This window comes from Oncorhynchus mykiss, chromosome 15, assembly GCF_013265735.2.
Source record: "Oncorhynchus mykiss isolate Arlee chromosome 15, USDA_OmykA_1.1, whole genome shotgun sequence".
NCBI classification, from domain to species: domain Eukaryota; kingdom Metazoa; phylum Chordata; class Actinopteri; order Salmoniformes; family Salmonidae; genus Oncorhynchus; species Oncorhynchus mykiss.
The window spans coordinates 32,138,024-32,157,330 of NC_048579.1; the positions used below are offsets into that span (position 1 = coordinate 32,138,024).

The 19,307-nt window shown below is 41.7% G+C and overlaps 1 protein-coding gene across 4 annotated transcripts in view; it reads right to left on the reverse strand.

The window, feature by feature from the left end:
• The window catches only part of sugct (succinyl-CoA:glutarate-CoA transferase), a 165,290-nt gene that overhangs the window by 17,093 nt on the left and 128,890 nt on the right, over positions 1–19,307 (reverse strand). For all 4 annotated transcript variants that reach the window (XM_036944300.1, XM_021563086.2, XM_021563085.2 and 1 more), the window contains one exon: positions 5,997–6,060. In XM_036944300.1, coding sequence (XP_036800195.1) covers positions 5,997–6,060 — 64 coding nt within the window. The remainder of the gene's footprint in view (positions 1–5,996; positions 6,061–19,307) is intronic.

Sequence of the window (19,307 nt, forward strand, 5' to 3'; positions counted from 1 at the left end):
TAAAGGAGCAGTAAATATTACAGGGGGGTTCTAAGCTATGAGGTAGTCACCTGAAATGGTATACAGAAGTTAGCCCTATTTGGTAAAAGACCAAGTCCATATTATGGCAATAACAGCTCAAATAAGAAAAGAGAAACAAAAGTCCATCACTTTAAGACATGAAGGTCAGTCAATATGGAACATTTCAAGAACTTTGAACATTTCTTCAAGTGCAGTCGCAAAAACCATCAAGCGCTATGATGAAACTGCCTCTCCCGTCACAGGAAAGGAAGACCCAGAGTTACCTCTGTTGCAGAGCATAAGTTAATTTGAGTTACCAGCCTCAGAAATTGAAGCCCAAATAAATGCTTCACAGAGTTCAAGTAACAGATACATCTCAACATCAACTGTTCAGAGGAGACTGTGTGAATCAGGCCTCATGCTGCAAAGAAACCACTCGTAAAGGACATTAATAAGAAGAGGATACTTGTTTGGGTCAGGAAACACGGGCAATGGACATTAGACCAGTGGAAATCTATCCTTTGGTGTGATGAGTCCAAATTTGAGATTTTTGGTTCCAACCGCCGTGTCTTTGTGATACGCAGAGTAGCTGAACGGAGGACCTCTGCATGTGTGGTTCCCACTGTGAATCATGGAGGAGGCGGTATGATGGTGCTTTGCTGGTGACACTGTCAGTGATTTATTTAGAATTCAAGGCACACTTAACCAGCATGGGGACCACAGCATTCTGCAGTGATACGCTATCCCATCTGGATTGTGCTTAGTGGGACTATCATTTGTTTTTCAACAGGACAATGACCCAACACATCTCCAGGCTGTGTAAGGGTTATTTGACCAAGGAGAGTGATGGACTGCTGCATCAGATGACCTGGCCTCCACAATCACCCAACCTCAACCCAAATGAGATGGTCTGGGATGAGTTGGACCGCAGAGTGAAGGAAAAGCAGCTAACAAGTGCTCAGCATATGTGGGAACTTCTTCCAAGACTGTTGGAAAAGCATTCCTGTTGAAGCTGGTTGAGAGAATGCCAAGAGCGTGCAACGCTTTCATTAAGGCTGTAACGGTTCTTCTCCTCTTCTGAAGAGGAGTAGGAAGGATCGGACCAATATGCAGAGTGGTAAGTGTTCGTCATTTTATTAAACTGAACACTACAATACAAAGTAAAACAAAAAGAACAACCGAAACAGTTCCGTCTGGTAACCAATACAAAGACAGAAAACAACTACCCACAAATCATAGTGGGACAACAGGCTGCCTAAGTATGGTTCTCAATCAGAGACAATGATAAACAGCTGCGTCTGATTGGGAACCATACCAGGCCAAAAACAGAAATACAAAAACATAGAACAACACATAGAATGCCCACCCCAACTCACGCCCAGACCAAACTAAAATCGAGACATAAAAAAAGGTCAGGACGTTACAGTACCCCCTCCGCCAGCGCCGGAATGAAGGGCGACTCTGGCAGCGCCGGAGTGAAGGGCGACTCTGGCAGCGCCGGAGTGAAGGGTGACTCTGGCAGCGCCGGAGTGAAGGGCGGCTCTGGCAGCTCCTGACTGATGGGCGGCTCTGACAGCTCCTGACTGACGGGCGGCTCTGGCAGCTCCTGACTGACGGGCAGCTCTGGCAGCTCCTGACAGACGGGCGGCTCTGGCAGCTCCGGACAGGAGGGAGACTCTGGAAGCGCCGGACAGGCGGGAGAACCTAGAGGGTGGAGACAGCCTGGTGCGTGGAGCTCAAGACAACCCTGAGAAAAGACATAACCCTGGTCCCAGAGTCCACAAAGACCATAATTATTCTGAAGTTCACAGTCCCTTGGGAAGATTGCCTTGAGGAAGAGTACAAGAGGAAGAGGGCCAAGTACGAGGGACTAGTCATAGCCTGCTGGAAGGCTGCAGGAGTTTTTCTGGGCAATCCCTCTACAGAGCCTAAAGCACACTGTATCAATGGAGCGAAGAGGAGGAGAGACATCAGCAACACCATCAAGGCAGACGAAAAAGCCTCAAGATGGATCTAGATCACAAAGGAGATGCATGGAGAGCAGAGTAATGTCACCTGGATACAAGTCAGGGTCTGATCAACCTTGTCTGGGTAGCCTGGGCGAGGGTGTCTGATCTTGTAAGACCCAAAACACCCTATGACCCCAGGTTACATCACTAATGATGTGTCCAAGAGCCTCAAGAAATGTATTAATTAAAAAAAAAATCTAAATCAACGACAAAAAAAACAATAAAATCTATTTCAATCCCACTTTTTAATGCAACAAAATTTTAAAATAATCCAAAGGGAGTGAATATTTATGATACCAACTGTAGCATAATGACATGCATATTTTAGCCAAATTTAATTACATGACTGAATCGTTTGTTAAATTTTCGAGAATAGAAATTTGGTTGCAGTCCAGGATCAGCTGTGTCCATTTTAGCTGTGAACTTCAAAGGCATGCCGCTGGTCCAGCTAATAAGGATCCCAATGGGGAATGCCACACAATAAACAGTTCTGCACAATCTCTAATGAGGCAGCTTCTCACAATCAAAGGCACAAAACCTATTCGAAGCCTATTCTCCATCACTGATATGTGCAAGACAGACAAAGACCATCATTGAAGAATGGTGGAATGTGGAATTCATCAGGACTCATCAGAGTGGTTTCTTGAACTGACTTACTTCCCATCAGACGTTAATCATCCCCTTTAGTTTGACTGTTCTGGACATCCATTTTAAGGGACTTACTCTCAGACCCAAGAGCCCCACCCCCTTCCAACTCAGCTAATTGCCAATTTTGCACTTAATTTTGCTGTCATTCCATTAATTGCTCTTCATTGTGTTCTTTAGCCATGCATATTTTCATCGCCATTCACCCAAGACAGGTGAGGCCATATAGGCACAATTATTGTGCCCTATTCTGACTTTCTCACTCATGAAAAAAAGACGAAAAAAAAAGACAATTACTGTGGCGAATTTGCAAGTGCACAGACAGAAAAGCAGGCCGTCTCCCAGAAGTTAAATGGGTCTGAACTTCCGATGCACTAGGACCCTTCCCTGCTCAACTCCCCCAAAATAACCCCTTCTTTGGTTGATGTTTGGTTTTATGCAAATCACAGGGGGAAGATTAGAGAGAATAGAAGTACTCAGAGATGTAATGTATATGTTGGAAAGATGCTTGGTCAGGGGCCCGTGACATGGTACTAGGTGTCTGTTGTGGTTTTCCTGTCTTTGTGGATCATTCTTCACAATTATCCTTGATTCGGCTTGGATTGGCACATCAATGTTCAGGATACACAATGGTAAACACCACATTGAAAACATCAAAGCCCACCACTGATTGTCGGGGGGGAGGATATATCACCCATTTAGAATTAATTGAGAAATCAGCTTCTAAACATACCTGTTCCAGCAGTGAGCTCAGAATAGAACAACACATTTCAAGTTCATAAAAAAATACAAGATTTGTGCAAAAAAATGTGCACTACAGATCAGACTTCCTTGGTGCAGTACATACTGTAGCAGACCTGGGATAACTATAGTTTTAAATATGTAGTTACTTTGGAGGTGACTACAACTGTTTGATGCCAGATCCCTCAAAATAACTACTTTTTAAAACAATTTAATACAGATCAGAAGTGTCTACTTTTTAAAAACTATTTGAATACAGATCTCAGAAAGCAACTACATTGTAAACTATATGAATGCAGATCTGAGAAACAACTATTTTTTTTTACAACTATTTAAATACATATCTCAGGAAGTGACTACTTCTCAGAAACTATTGGATTGGCTGCCATCAACTAATGGCAAAAGTCTGTATTTCGAACTTCATGTTGCAGATAGAAATATAATGAATAGAGCACACAATTTCCTATACTACTCCAATCCATCTGACAGTAGATCATACTTGATCTACACAATACATTTCCATCTGAACATACTGTACATTTCGCTACACTCGCAATAACATCTGCTAACCATGTGTATGTGACCAATAAAATTTGATTCGACATTTCCATTTTCCTGAACAGGCCCATGTGTAGATAATCAAGTTACAGCTACTACCACCAGGCCATCAGAATGCTGAACAGCTAACCCTAGGATATTTAGTTACATTACACACTTACTAGCCATATGTTGTTACTGTTATCATTCTCAGTAACACTTAACATGAAGCAATTTCTAAAGTCCTATGTAACAATAATTTTGCTATTGTAGTAATCAGTTACTAAAGATGTATAAGAACTTGATGTCAAGTGATACTGTATTACCTTATGTCTCACTGATTATGGAAATGTACAGGTAACTGACAAAATAATGGAATCACTTGGGAGTAAATGAGGGATACAAAGTACATTGAAAGCAGGTGGTTCCTGAGTTAACTAATCAATTAACATCCCATCATGCTTAGGCTCATATATAAAAATGCTGGGCAGGCCAATATTTTGACTACCACAGCTATGTCCACATAGAATGTGAATGCCCCCATCCACAGGGCTTGAGTGGTCACTGAATGGTTTGGTGAGCATGAACACGATGTAAACCTTATGACATAGCCGTCTCAGTCTCCAGATTTCAGCCCAATTGAGCACTTAACGCCTGAGACATCGCTTTCCACCACCATCAACAAAACACCAAATTACAGAATTTCTAGTGGAATAATGGTGTCGCATCCTTTCAGTAGAGTTCCAGACACTTGTAAAATCTATGCCATTGTCACGCCCTGATCTGTTTCACCTGTCCTTGCGCTTGTCTCTACCCCCCTCCAGGTGTCGCCCATCTTCCCCATTATCCCCTGTGTATTTACACCTGTGTTGCCAGTTTGTCTTGTTTGTTCAAGCCTATCAGCATTTTGTCTCAGCTCCTAGGTTTCCCTAGTTTCTCTTTTTCTCGGCCTCCTGGTGTTTGACCTTTGCCTGTCCTGACCCTGTATCCGCCGGCCTGACCACTGCCTGTCTCTGAGCCTGCCTGCCTGCCATCCTCTACCTTTGCTCCACCTCTGGATTTACCGGCCTCTGCCTGACCTGACCCTGAGCCTGCCTGCCGTCCTGTACCTTGGCCTCTGCTCTGGATTAAAGACCCCGTCTGCCTTGACCTGTCATTTGCCCGCCCCTGTAATTACAATAAACATTGTTACTTCACACAGTCTGCACTTGGGTCTTACCTTGATTCCCGATCGCCATGGTACATTGATGCTGTTCTGGTAAATGGTGGCCCAACTTGTATTAAGACACTTTATGTTGATATTTCCTTTATTTTGTCAATTACTTCTTTCTCAGTCATTTTGAAACTGCAAAAGTGTTTTATTCAAATGTTAAGATTAGCCCATGTCTCTGACTGTTGCTTAGATCTAGCTAAATGACTGAAAGGGACATTCATCAGATGTTTTCAGGCCAAACAATGTCTATGTCCCAGGCCATTAGTTATATACCTCAATGCAAATAAATGTAAAAAAAATAAAGCAACATCTGTTTGGTTAGGGGTATAAAAAAGTTGTATAACTGTACATTTGTATCACTTTCCATTCTTTTGATCGATAAATGTTAATGTTTAGCATGTTTAAATGTATTCTAAAATCATTAAGTATTATAATTATATAGCCTATATAATTGTAGGCTGTATATAAACATTCATATTTACACAAATTAAACTGTTGTAATTTTTGGTCCTTGATTGAATATTTGGCAGTCATAAAATAATTATTTTGTTTTCAAAAAACTTTTATTCATCTAAATATGATTTGTTTTTCTGTGCGAGCCACAAGGGCTCATAGGAGCAGGAGCCTATATCCTGTTTCTGTAGCGTGACGCAGCTTGATGTACACCCTCTGGACAGGAGGCTAGTCTATTGCAGGGCCTTACCCCCAATCGATCTCCTTAATGCTTAATGTGTCAAGCAGATATGCATCGGGTCCCACTTTTACAGTCTTTGGTATGACTTTATACGTTGTAATTTGTTTAAAATGACAATCTATTGTCACAAGTATCCCTGTAGGGCTCAGGCTCTTACCTGGTACTGCAATCTTTCCAGCTGTTGGGTGGTTCATCTCCAGTATAAGGCCATTGTTTGCAACCTGAACAAAAATATACAAAAGATGAAGATTAAGAACCATTCACTCTTCTTTATCAACTTATTTCATTAACACTTGGCCATAAGGGCTAAAGAACACTGTCATAAAACAGACATACACTATACAGTATATACAAAAGTATGTGGAAACCGCTTCAAATTAGTGGATTCGGCTATTTCAGTCACACTCGTTGCTGACAGGAGTATAATATCGAGCACGCAGCCATGCAATCTCCATAGACAAACATTCACAGTGGAATGGCCTTACTGAAGAGCTCAGTGACTTTCAACGTGGCACCATCATGCCACCTTTCCAACAAGTAGGTTCATCAAATTTCTGCCCTGTTAGAGCTGCCCCAGTCAATTGGAGCAACAACGGGTCAGCTGTGAAGTGGTAGGCCACGCAAGCTCACAAAACGGGACCGCCAAGTGCTGAAGCGCGTGTAAAAATTGTCTGTCCTCAGTTGCAACACCCATTACCGAGTTCCAAACTGCACCTGGAAGCAACGTCAGCACAAGAAATGTTAGTTGGGCACTTCATGAAATGCGTTTCTATGCCCGAGCGGCCGCACACATGCCTAAGATCACCATGAGCAAAGCCAAGTGCCAGCTGGAGTCGTGTAAAGATCGCCGCCATTGGACTCCGTAGCAGTGGAAACGCATTCTCCGGAGTGAAGAATCACGCTTTACCATCTGGCAGTCCGACAGAAAAGTGCTCAAGGGCTAGATAGTGCTCTAGCCTAGAACCCCCTTCACTGGGGGGGATCTGTAGTCTGTTCTATACACTATGCATTTTAATATCATAAACCTCCTGCACTCGAAACGTCCACATCGCCCACAGTTGAATCAAAAGGCTCCCTATCCGGCCTGTTTAACTAACTTAGGATAATTAGCGCTATACATCAGAGTGTGGGCAAGCTGAAGTCAGACAGTTACATAAGGACGAAGAGTCAGACCACCAGACATGTGTGACACTCTCGGTCTCTCATCGACATGGACTCGCTGACCCTCGGGAGCATATTACCACAGCGACAGCGTCGAGAGAGTGCGCCTCTCCGTCATGTTATATTTAGAGGCTGCATGGTGGTGATTCACGTCTGGCCTACCTGGTTAAATAAAGGTGAGAAAAAAAAAACTCATGGGTAATGAGCTAGAGTTGGATTTGCGTCAGTCTGCCCAGACGTGAGTCTCTGTCTCTGTCTACTCCTTTCCCATTGGTATCTGCGTTCTTCATGTCGAGGGAGGTCATGCACACAAGAGCACACTTACGGCGCGTTTACATGGTACGGGGTAGACAGCAAAATGGATGTCCTTTCACACCGAGCCACAAATGCCGTTGTGGCTCGCTGTGAATGACGTCAGCCACGGTAGACGGGGCTTCCCGTCAAAGTTATAATATTTTAAACTTTTACTGTCTGCCGTAGCATTGCTTTTGTACCGAAATCACCATAGCAACACATACAGTTATGCTGGCTTGATGGTTCTTTCTTGCTTTCTTGTCCAGTTATGCCGACTGGTCGTTATGCGGATTAGACATTGATTGCACAGCATTAGAGTCACACACACAACTGACACTGCAGCAACTATGTGTGTTCACCACCAGCCATAGTTCAGCGTAAGTTTGCTGATGCTTTGGATGCCAGGGTTGTGGAGTTAACAGAATGCCAGCTTATTGCACTTAAAATAAAAAAATACTCATAGCCCTTGCACAGAGAATGAACATAAATTTGACACAATTCTTAATTTGTTTTTCAGTCAACAGCAGCTTTACCACTTGGTTTGCTATATGACACTGAAGGATGGGGCTGGAGAAATGTAACCATTCTCAAATGCATAGCAGGAGCTATGGATACAAGGATTGACAGTCCACAAGATCAACATGATCAAGTTATATAATTCATTGAAATTACAGTAAATATTGCCAATTGCACCTTTAATATGCAGTCTCTTCTTGTTGCACATTGAAACCATGGGTTTGATTAGTACGACTCCAAATGCTTTCTTGAAGCTCAAGGGGGCAATAGTTTATTCTGAAGACCTGTTTGCCAAGTTTGATTGAACAGGGTTCCAATTATCGCACTGTTCTCGCACACAAGGGTGTTATGTATTTGTCTTCAGGCACAGTTTATGCATCATTGATGACTCTCTCTCTATTCATTTTTTGACTCGCTTACACTCGCTTGTTGGTTCTTGAAATGCAAATGCTTCCAGACCGCCATAGTCTACGGCACATTTAATACATGAGTGAGACCGAGAGAGAGAGAGATTGAAGGAGATTTTTATGGAGTACTAACTGGTAGATATCTCTGGCCTTGTACTATTTTTATGTATAACAATGGATCTCCCGGTCTCACTTTTCAGGTAAGAATAAGTCCCTTATAAGCAAGTGAGGCCGATGTGTGAAGCAGGCTTGAAAACAGCAGCCTGGTCCCCACTCACAGAGGTCATGACAGGCTAACTTTATGTACACTATCGTTCAAAAGTTTGGGGTCACTTAGAAATGTCCTTGTTTTGGAAAGAAAAGCACATTTTGTGTCCATTAAAATAACATCAAATTGATCAGAAATACAGTGTAGACATTGTTAATGTTGTGAATGACTATTGCAGCCTGAAATGGCAGATTTTTTATGGAATATCTACATAGGCGTACAGAGGCCCATTATCTGCAACCATCTCTCCTGTGTTCCAATGTGACGTTGTGTTAGCTAATCCAAGTTTATCATTTTAAAAAGGCTAATTGATCATTAGAAAACACTTTTGCAATTATGTTAGCACAGCTAAAAACTGATGTCATGATTAAAAAAGCAATAAAACTGGCATTCTTTAGACTAGTTGAGTATCTGAAGCATCAGCATATGTGGGTTCAATTAAAGGCTAAAAATGGCCAGAAACAAAACAAAGCTTTCTTCTGAAACTCGTCAGTTTATTCTTGTTCTGAGAAATGGCTATTCCATGCAAAAAATTGCCAAGAAACTGAAGATCTCGTACAATGCTGTGTACTACTCCCTTCACAGAACAGCACAAACTGACTCTAACCAGAATAGAAAGAGGAGTAGGAGGCCCCGGTGCACAACTGTGCAAGAGGACAAGTACATTAGAGTGTCTAGTTTGAGAAACAGACGCCCCACAAGTCCTCAACTGGCAGCTTCATTAAATAGTACCCGCAAAACACCAGTCTCAACATCAACAGTGAAGAGGAGACTCCGGGATGCTGACCTTCTAGGCAGAGTTGCAAATAAAAAGCCATATCTCAGACTGGTCAATAAAGAGAAAATATTAAGATGGGCAAGAGAACACAGACACTGGACAGAGGAACTCTGCCTAGAAGGCCAGCATCCTGTAGTTGCCTCTTCACTGTTGACGTTGAGACTGGTATTTTGCGGGTACTATTTAATGAAGCTGCCAGTTGGTGGTTCTTGATAATGGGCCTTTGTACGCCTATGTAGATATACCATAAAAAATCTGCCGTTTCCAGCTGCAATAGTCATTCACAACATTCACAATGTCTACACTGAATTTCTGATCAATTTTATGTTACTTTAATGGACCAAAAATTGTCTTTTCTTTCAAAAACAAGGACATTTCTATGTGACCCCAAACTTTTGAACGGAAGTGTATATCTAATTTTAGGCAGTTTACTCTTCCAACTGCTGCTACACAAAAAAGTTATTCTGGCTCTGAATTTTCATTTGAGGCCCATAACCCCATTAATCCCAATATGTAGGACAATGATTAAAGACGAGAATTCCTTACTCAAAGGACAGAATGATGAGTCTCTCCCTTAAGACGAATGGTGGAATGGTGTGTACTTCCTTTAACAGGGGGAGCCATGACCGTAGCTCTGTCCATCTCGCATTTTCCCCTGCAAATGGCAGGTCTATGAGACAGCCATGAAAGACGATGGCTTTTCCTTCCCAGTCTCTAATCCACCCTGACCTTGAACAAGAGCAAGATGACCTGATAGAGTTCAGATTCTCCAGGAATATTGGCCTGCCTCATATCTCACTCTTGTTTGTTTCATTCAGTAAGAAACATGGTTGACCTTGTGGTTGACAGCTACCTGGAGAAGGCTGGAGTTGACTATGGGACTGATTCAATAAAACCTGCCATCTTTGTTAACAAATTCTGTCTCACATGGAAACTAAAATAAATTAAGCATCCAACTTTGAGAGGAAACCATCTGTTATTTTGACAGTACCCAGAACCTTCCCATTTGACCCCAGGATAAGGCGTGTGAAACATTGATTGTTTGATTGAATTGAGCCCAGAGTTGGACTTCTACCTTATAAACTTATCCAGCAACTTCATAAAAATGTGGAAATAAGATTTGCAGTCTGAAATGAAAACGACATATGAATGGCCAGGTGGCCACATGCTCAACAGAACTTTTGTACTGCTCTTCCAAAGACCTCAATGAAAATGTTTGGTACTTTTTATTGGTTTGTATGAATCACGTCATGAATCATAATATTGCAGTAAATATGGGGTAGCCTGGCCTGAGACCAAAAGCCAGGTCCAGCAACTGTGTCAACCCTACATGTTCGTCTTTATGCCAAGAGATCTGAACTTCTTGAGAAATGTTCTACAATATTGTATAGGATAAACACTTGACACAGCGCCATCATGGCGTGTTGTAATAATGGATGGGAAAACTGTTTAGAGAACGAAAGATAAAACGGTAGCTTAAAAAACCTTATCATCCTCCAAACAGTAATCCAAGACAGTCAATCTCCTAAATACATGATTAAGTGAGGGAGCGATAGGAAAATAAAAATTTCAATTCCCAGCTTATCCATATGCTGATATTGAACTTGACAGCTGAACCCCTCCTTACAAGGATTTGACAGATAATCAAAAACACAATTGTGGAAATGAAAAGGTGGTACATGAGCGCCACATGCATCTCCCATTTCCCCCGATGCACACTTGAAACAGGGTTCACTTTATGCCTGTGTCAGCAGGCAGTAAAAGCCCTGTTAATTTATGTGTCTCTCATTTTTCATTTTATTTATGTGCCTCCTTTCATCGAACCAGGCCTCACTGTCTCCTCTACTGCCACACTCTTCGCAAGTATCTGCTTGGGAAGCTCTGTGGTTACATGAGAGGGGAAAACATTGATCGAATGCTTTAGTTTAAACATAATAATTACACACATATATATATGATTGTTTTGTGCATTCAAATATGTTATTTTCCCAACATAAACAGTACCAGTCAAAAGTTTAGACACACCTACTCATGCAAGGGTTTTTCTTTATTTTTACTATTTTCTACATTGTAGAATAATAGTGAATACATCAAACCTATGAAATTAAACATATGGAATCATGTAGTAACCAACAAAGTGTTAAAAAAAATAAAAATATATTTAATATTTGAAATTATTCAAAGTAGCCACCTTTTTCATTGATGACAGCTTTGCACACTCTTGGAATTCTCTCAACCAGCTTCATGAGGTACTCACCTGGAAAGCATTTCAATTAACAGGTGCGCCTTGTTAAAATTGAAATTTCTTTCCTTCTTCTTCTACTTGTTAAAAGACCAAGTCCATATTCTGGCAAGAACAGCTGCTCAAACAACCAAAGAGAAATGACGGTCCATCATTACTTTAAGACACGAAGGTCAGTCAATCTGGAAAATGTCAAGAACCAAAAACCATCAAGCGCTCTAATAAAACTGGCTCTCATGAGGACCGCCACAGAAAAGGAAGACCCAGAGTTACCTCTGCTGCGGAGGATAAGTTCATTAGAGGGACCAGCCTCAGAAATTGCAGAACAAATAAATGCTTCAAAGAGTTCAAGTAACAGACATATTACAACATCAACTGTTCAGAGGAGACTGCATGAATCAGGCATTCAAAAACCCACCAGCAAACACAAATAAGACACAAATAATAAGAAGAGACTTGCTTGGGCTAAGAAACACGAGCAATGGACATTAGACCGGTGGAAATCTGTCCTTTGGTTTGATGAGTCCAAATTTTAGATTTTTTGTTCCAACAGACGTGCCTTTATGAAACGCAGAGTAGGTGAACGAATGATCTCAGCATGTGTGGTTCCCACCGTGAAGCATGGAGGAGGAGGTGTAATGGTTTGGGGGTGCTTTGCTGGTGGAACTGTCTGATTAATATAGAATTCAAGGCACAATTAACCAGCATGGCTACCACAGCATTTTGCAGCGATACGCAATGGAGGAAACAGCAGAGGGAGCACCCCACACCCACATCGACGGGACAGTAGTGGTCCACCCACACCCACACAGACAGCGTACGGAAACTGCTCCGCCCACAACCGTAAGGCTCTACAGAGGGTAGTGAGGTCTGCACAACGCATCACCGGGGCCAAACTACCTGCCCTCCAGGACACCTACACCACCCGATGTCACAGGAAGGCCATAAAGATCATCAAGGACAACAACCACCCGACCCACTGCCTGTTCACCCGGCTATCATCCAGAAGGCGAGGTCAGTACAGGTGCATCAGAGCAGGGACAGAGAGACTGAAAAACAGCTTCTATCTCAAGGCCAGCAGACTGTTAAACAGCCACCACTAACATTGAGTGGCTGCTGCCAACATACTGACTCAACTCCAGCCACTTTAATATTGGATAAATTGAAGTAAAAAATTTATCACTAGCCACTTTAAACAATGCCACTTAATATAATGTTTACATACCCTACATTACTCATCTCATATGTATATACCGTACTCTATACCATCTACTGCATCTTGCCATCTTTATGTAATACATGTATCACTAGCCACTTTAAACAATGCCACTTTTAAATCTTTACATACCCAACATTACTCATCTCATATGTATGTACTGTACTCAATACCATCTACTGCATCTTGCCTATGCCGTTCTGTACCAACACTCATTTATATAACTGTATGTATCTATTTATACATCTCCCTTTACACTTGTGTTTAGAAGGTAATTGTTGTGAAAATGTTAGGTTAGATTACGCGTTGGTTATTACTGCATTGTCGGAACTAGAAGCACAAGCATTTCGCTACACTTGCATTAACATCTGCTAACCATGTGTATGTGACAAATAACTTTTGATTTGATTTGAGTGCTGCATCAGATGACCTGGTCTCCACAATCACCCAACCTCAACCCAATTGAGATGCTTTGAGGTGAGTTGGACTGCAGACTGAAGGAAAAGCAGCTAACAAGTGCTAAGCATATGTGGGAACTCATTCAAGACTGTTGGAAAAGCATTCCAGGTGAAGCTGTTTGAAAGAATGCCAAGAGTGTGCAAAGCTGTCATCAAGGCATCATTTTCGTCCCTCATGATGCCATCTATTTTGTGAAGTGAACCAGTCCCTCCTGCAGAAAAGCACCCCCACACCATGATGCTGCCACCCCCGTGCTTCACAGTTGGGATGGTGTTCTTCGGCTTGCAAGCCTCCCCCTTTTTCCTCCAAACATAAGGATGGTCATTATGGCCAAACAGTTCTATTTATGTTTCATTAGACCAGAGGACATTTCTCCAAAAAGTACGATCTCTGTTCCCATGTGCAGTTGCAAACCATAGTCTGGCATTTTATGGCGGGTTTTGAGCAGTGGCTCAAAACCCGCCAGGTTATGTCAATATAGGACTCGTTTTAATGTTGATATAGATACTTTTGTACCTGTTTCCTCCAGCATCTTCACAAGGTCCTTTGCTGTTGTTCTGGGATTGATTTGCACTTTTCGCACCAAAGTACGTTAATCTAGGAAACAAAACGCGTCTCCTTCCTGAGCGGTGTGACAGCTGCATGGTCCCATGGTGTTTATACTTGCGAACTATTCTTTGTACAGAGGAAGGTGGCTTCTTCAGGCGTTTTTGAAATGGCTCCCAAGGCTGAACCAGTCTTGTGGAGGTCTACAATGTTTTTCTCAGGTCTTGGCTGAGTTCTTTTGATTTTCCCATGATGTCAAGCAGAGGCACTGAGTTTGAAGTTAGGCCTTGAAATACATCCACAGGTACACCTCCAATTGATTCAAATGATGTCAATTAGCTCATCAGAGGATTCTAAAGCCATGAGATAATTTCTGGAATTTTCCGAGCTGTTTAAAGGCACAGTCAACTTAGTGTATGTAAACTTCTGACCCACTGGAATTTTGATACAGTTTATTATAAGTGAAATAATCATTCTGTAAACAATTGTTGGAAAAATTATTTGTGTCATGCACAAAGTAGATGTCCTAACCGACTTGCCAAAACTATAGTTTGTTAACAAGAAGTGATTGAAAAACGAGTTTTAGTGACTCCAACCTAAGTGTGTCACGTTCTGACCATAGTTCTTTTGTTTTTTCATCATCCATTAAAATGATGCATTCACACCACGCTGCACTTTGGTCTTCTTACGGCGATCGTGACAGAATCACCCACCACAACAGGACCAAGCGGCGTGGTGACAGGCAGCGGCAGCAGGAGCAGGGCAAGGAGGAATGGACATGGGAGGACGAGTTGGACGGTAAAGGTCCCTGGTCACAGCCAGGAGAATATCGCCACCCCAAGGAGGAGCTGGAGGCAGCGAAGGTGGAGAGGCGCTGGTATGAGGAGGCAGCACGGCGGCACGGATGGAAGCCCGAGAGTCAGCCCCAAAATTAACCAGATTAACCACATTAATCTTAATGTTAGAGGCCCGTAAAAGCCTGTCATTGGGGGGGAAATTCTGCTGTAGTGCTTTGCGTTACTAGAGTTTTATCTATACTGAACAAAAATATAAACACAACATATAAAGTGTTGGTCCCATGTTTCATGAGCTGAAATAAAATATCACAGAAATGTTCCATACGCACAAAAAGCGTATTTCTCTCAAATTTTGTGGACAAATGTCTTTAAATCCATTGTTTGTGAGCATTTCTCCATTGCCAAGATAATCCATCCACCAGACAGGTGTGGCACAACAATAAGCTGATTATACAGCATGATCATTAAACAGTTGCACCTTGTGCTGGGGACAATAACAGGCTCTCTAAAATGTGCAGTTTTGTCACACAACACAATGTCACAGATATCTCAAGTTTTGAGGGAGCGTGAAATTGGCATGCAGGAATTTCATCTAGAGCTGTTGCCAGAGAATTGATTGTTCATTTCTCTACCACAAGTCGCCGTCAACGTCATTTTAGAGAATTTGGCAGTATGTCCAACCGGCCTAATAACCTTCCGACCACATGTAACCACGCCAGCCCACATCATCTGAGACAAGCCACCCAGACAGTTGATGAAACTGAGGAGTATTTCTGTCTGTAATGAAGCCCTTTTGTGGGGAAAAATAAGTGTTGATTGGCTGGGCCTGGCTTCCCAGTGGGTGGGCCTATGCCCTCCAAGGCCGATCCAAGGCCGACCCATGGCTAAACCCCTGCCCAGTCATGTGAAAACCATAGACTAGGGCCGAAGGAATTTATTTAAATTCACTGATTTACTTACAGTGGGACAAAAAAGTATTTAGTCAGCCACCAATTGTGCAAGTTCTCCCACTTAAAAAGATGAGAGAGGCCTGTAATTTTCATCATAGGTACACTTCAACTATGACGGACAAAATGAGAAAAATAAATCCAGAAAATCACATTGTAGGTTTTTTAATGAATTTATTTGCAAATTATGGTGGAAAATAAGTATTTGGTTAATAACAAAAGTGTATCTCAAAACTTTGTTATATACCATTTGTTGGCACTGACAGAGGTCAAACGTTTTCTGTAAGTCTTCACAAGGTTTTCACACACTGTTGCTGGTATTTTGGCCCATTCCTCCATGCAGATCTCCTCTAGAGCAGTGCTGTTTTGGGGCTGTTGCTGGGCAACACAGACTTTCAACTCCCTCCAAAGATTTTCTATGGGGTTGAGATCTGGAGACTGGCTAGGCCACTCCAGGACCTTGAAATGCTTCTTACGAAGCCACTCCTTCATTGCCCGGGCGGTGTGTTTGGGATCATTGTCATGCTGAAAGACCCAGCCACGTTTCATCTTCAATGCCCTTGCTGTTGGAAGGTTTTCACTCAAAATCTCATGATACATGGCCCCATTCATTCTTTCCTTTACACGGATCAGTTGTCCTGGTCCCTTGGCAGAAAAACAGCCCCAAAGCATGATGTTTCCACCCCCATGCTTCACAGTAGGTATGGTGTTCTTTGGATGCAACTCAGCATTCTTTGTCCTCCAAACACGACGAGTTGAGTTTTTACCAAAAAGTTATATTCTGGTTTCATCTGACCATATGACATTCTCCCAATCTTCTTCTGGATCATCCAAATGCTCTCTGGCAAACTTCAAACGGGCCTGGACATGTACTGGCTTAAGCAGGGGGACACGTCTGGCACTGCAGGATTTGAGTGCCTGGCGGCGTAGTATGTTACTGATGGTAGGCTTTGTTACTTTGGTCCCTGCTCTCTGCAGGTCATTCACTAGGCCCCCCCATGTGGTTCTGGGATTTTTGCTCACCATTCTTGTGATAATTTTGACCCCACGGGGTGAGATCTTGCGTGGAGCCCCAGATCGAGGGAGATTATCAGTGGTCTTGTATGTCTTCCATTTCCTAATAATTGCTCCCACAGTTGATTTCTTCAAACCAAGCTGCATACCTATTACAGATTCGGTCTTCCCAGCCTGGTGCAGGTCTACCATTTTGTTTCTGGTGTCCTTTGACATCTCTTTGGTCTTGGCCATAGTGGAGTTTGGAGTGTGACTGTTTGAGGTTGTGGACAGGTGTCTTTTATACTGATAACAAGTTCAAACAGGTGCCATTCGTACAGGTAACGAGTGGAGGACAGAGGAGCCTCGTAAAGAAGAAGTTACAGGTCTGTGAGAGCCAGAAATCTTGCTTGTTTGTAGGTGACCAAATACTTATTTTCCACCATAATTTGCAAATAAATTCATTAAAAATCTAACAATGTGATTTTTCCTAATTTTGTCTGTCATAGTTGAAGTGTACCTATGAAAATTGCAGGCCTCTCTCATCTTTTTAAGTGGGAGATCTTGCACAATTGGTGGCTGACTAAATACTTTTTTGCCCCACTGTATATGACCTGTTATTCAGTAAAACAAATTGAAATTATTGCATGTATCAGTAAAATGTATGTTTAGTATAGTAATTATTATTTTTAAATAATTAAATCCATGTACAGTAATATTATCCACTTGGACACCAGGCATTGTTTCCAGACAAATTGTCAGACATTTGTGTCACCATGGTTGTTGAGTTATTAAATATTGACAAAAAAATGTCCTACATGCTATAGTGGCAATTAAATAATTGACCAAACAAGCTTTAAGTGGAGTTTGCAATTACGTAGATTGTGTGTTTGTAACGTTCGTCGTCTTCCTCTGATGAGGAGTAAGAGAGATCGGACCAATTTGCAGCGTGGTAAGTGTCCATTTTAATCAGACAAACTGAACACTTCAAAAATACAAAATAACAAAGTGAACCAAACAAAACGGTCCTGTGTGGTAACAAACACTAACACGGAAAATAATCACCCACAACTCAAAAGTGAAACCAGGCTACCTAAATATGGTTCTCAATCAGGGACAACGATAAACAGCTGCCTCTGATTGAGAACCATACCAGGCCAAACACAGAAATCCCAAAAAATAGAAAAAGGAACATAGACAAACCACCCAACTCACGCCCTGACCATACTAAAACAAAGGCATAATAGAAGAACTAAGGTCAGAACGTGACAGTGTTATTAAGTCATTATGTTTTTAAATGATAATGCCCGAGAAGCCGGTGTTTGGAGGATATATAGTCGGGTGTTGTACGGCAAACCGTGCCAATATATCCTCCAAACACCGGCTTCGAGGGGATCAAAATTGAAGTACATAACAAATGAATAACACATAATCTACTTAAACAAAGTTGTCCACAATATTTGAAAGAAATAAGCTTTTTGTTCGTATGGAATATTTCTGGGATCTACAACGGGTTAAAAACATATTAAAATAATGATTTACATATTTTCATAAAAAAATTATTCATAGTAATTAATCTTTCCACAAAATATAGTCCTGACACAAATCTAGGGTTGCTACCTAAGCTGGTTGGTTGTTTGTTCAAACAGTTCGGTTGCCAGAGACATGACCCAGTCTTTTCATTCTGTATATATGGACGCAACCCAGTCGTTCATTCTAAATGTTCCATTGCCATACTGGCTGACAACATTCATATCCCTTGCTTGCTAGCCAACTACAGCTAACTTACAGTCACGTCAAACACTGCAGCCAGAATAACAGCAAAGTAGCTGTATTTGCGTTTTTTTTAAAGCTATTTTCAAATTACATTTATTTGGATCCATAACAATGAGCTACAATTTCGCCTGCCATAGAAAGTGTGTTCTCTCGTCAGGACACTGTTTTTCAGAGGAGCTAGCCAACAACACAGCTGACGCGATCACTTCAAACTGAAGCTGGAAAGACAGCAAACTAGCTGCACTTTGTTTGTTTACTTGTTTTCTATTGATAGTTTTTTGTATATATCCATACAAATTATGCTGATTCATGATTTCAACTGGCTGAGAAAAGTTGCTTTCCTGTCTGTCTCATTCCGACCCCCGACATGTTCATTACTATGGGACAGCTTGAGATCGAATTTGAATATTGAAACAATGTTGAAAATGTCAGAGAGACTGACAGCAAGGTTTACACAAATCTCCACTGTTGAAAACGAAATGTTAGTCAAAAATAAATGTGAGATAATGTCTAGATTTTAATAGTGGAGTTCAATTTTATAAATTGCCTGGCTGGGCTGATGAGACAGTGGATTGCGCAGTCAGATGGAACAGATGAAATAGACATTTCAATGTCATAGATTTAGCCGGTGGTAACTTGTGGAATAGACACCGGCTGGAATGTGGTTTTAACCAACCATTGCATAACTTTAAATAAATTGTTACCACAAGGGTGAAATGAGATGACACTGCCAATGCAAAGGAGCAGGTTACATCTAAAATGTCACAGAGCATCTCCAACAGCTGGAGTGATAAGTCCAGTGAAGCTGAACTGATAGCAGTTTCTAGACCATACTTCTTATAAATAAAAATCTTATATAACCCAGATGTGTCAACGTTGCATTCAGGGAGCCTACTTTGCCATTACTGCATCTCATTCTGTTTACCTATCAAATTGATTCACCTAAACATCCTTCTATGCCCCATTCTGAATGTCAGAATTTAGCAAAAACATTGTTTTGAATACCCAGAATCCAGTTTTACTGATGACATGGAAGACTTGAAATGCAATCAAATCTGGAAGCGCATA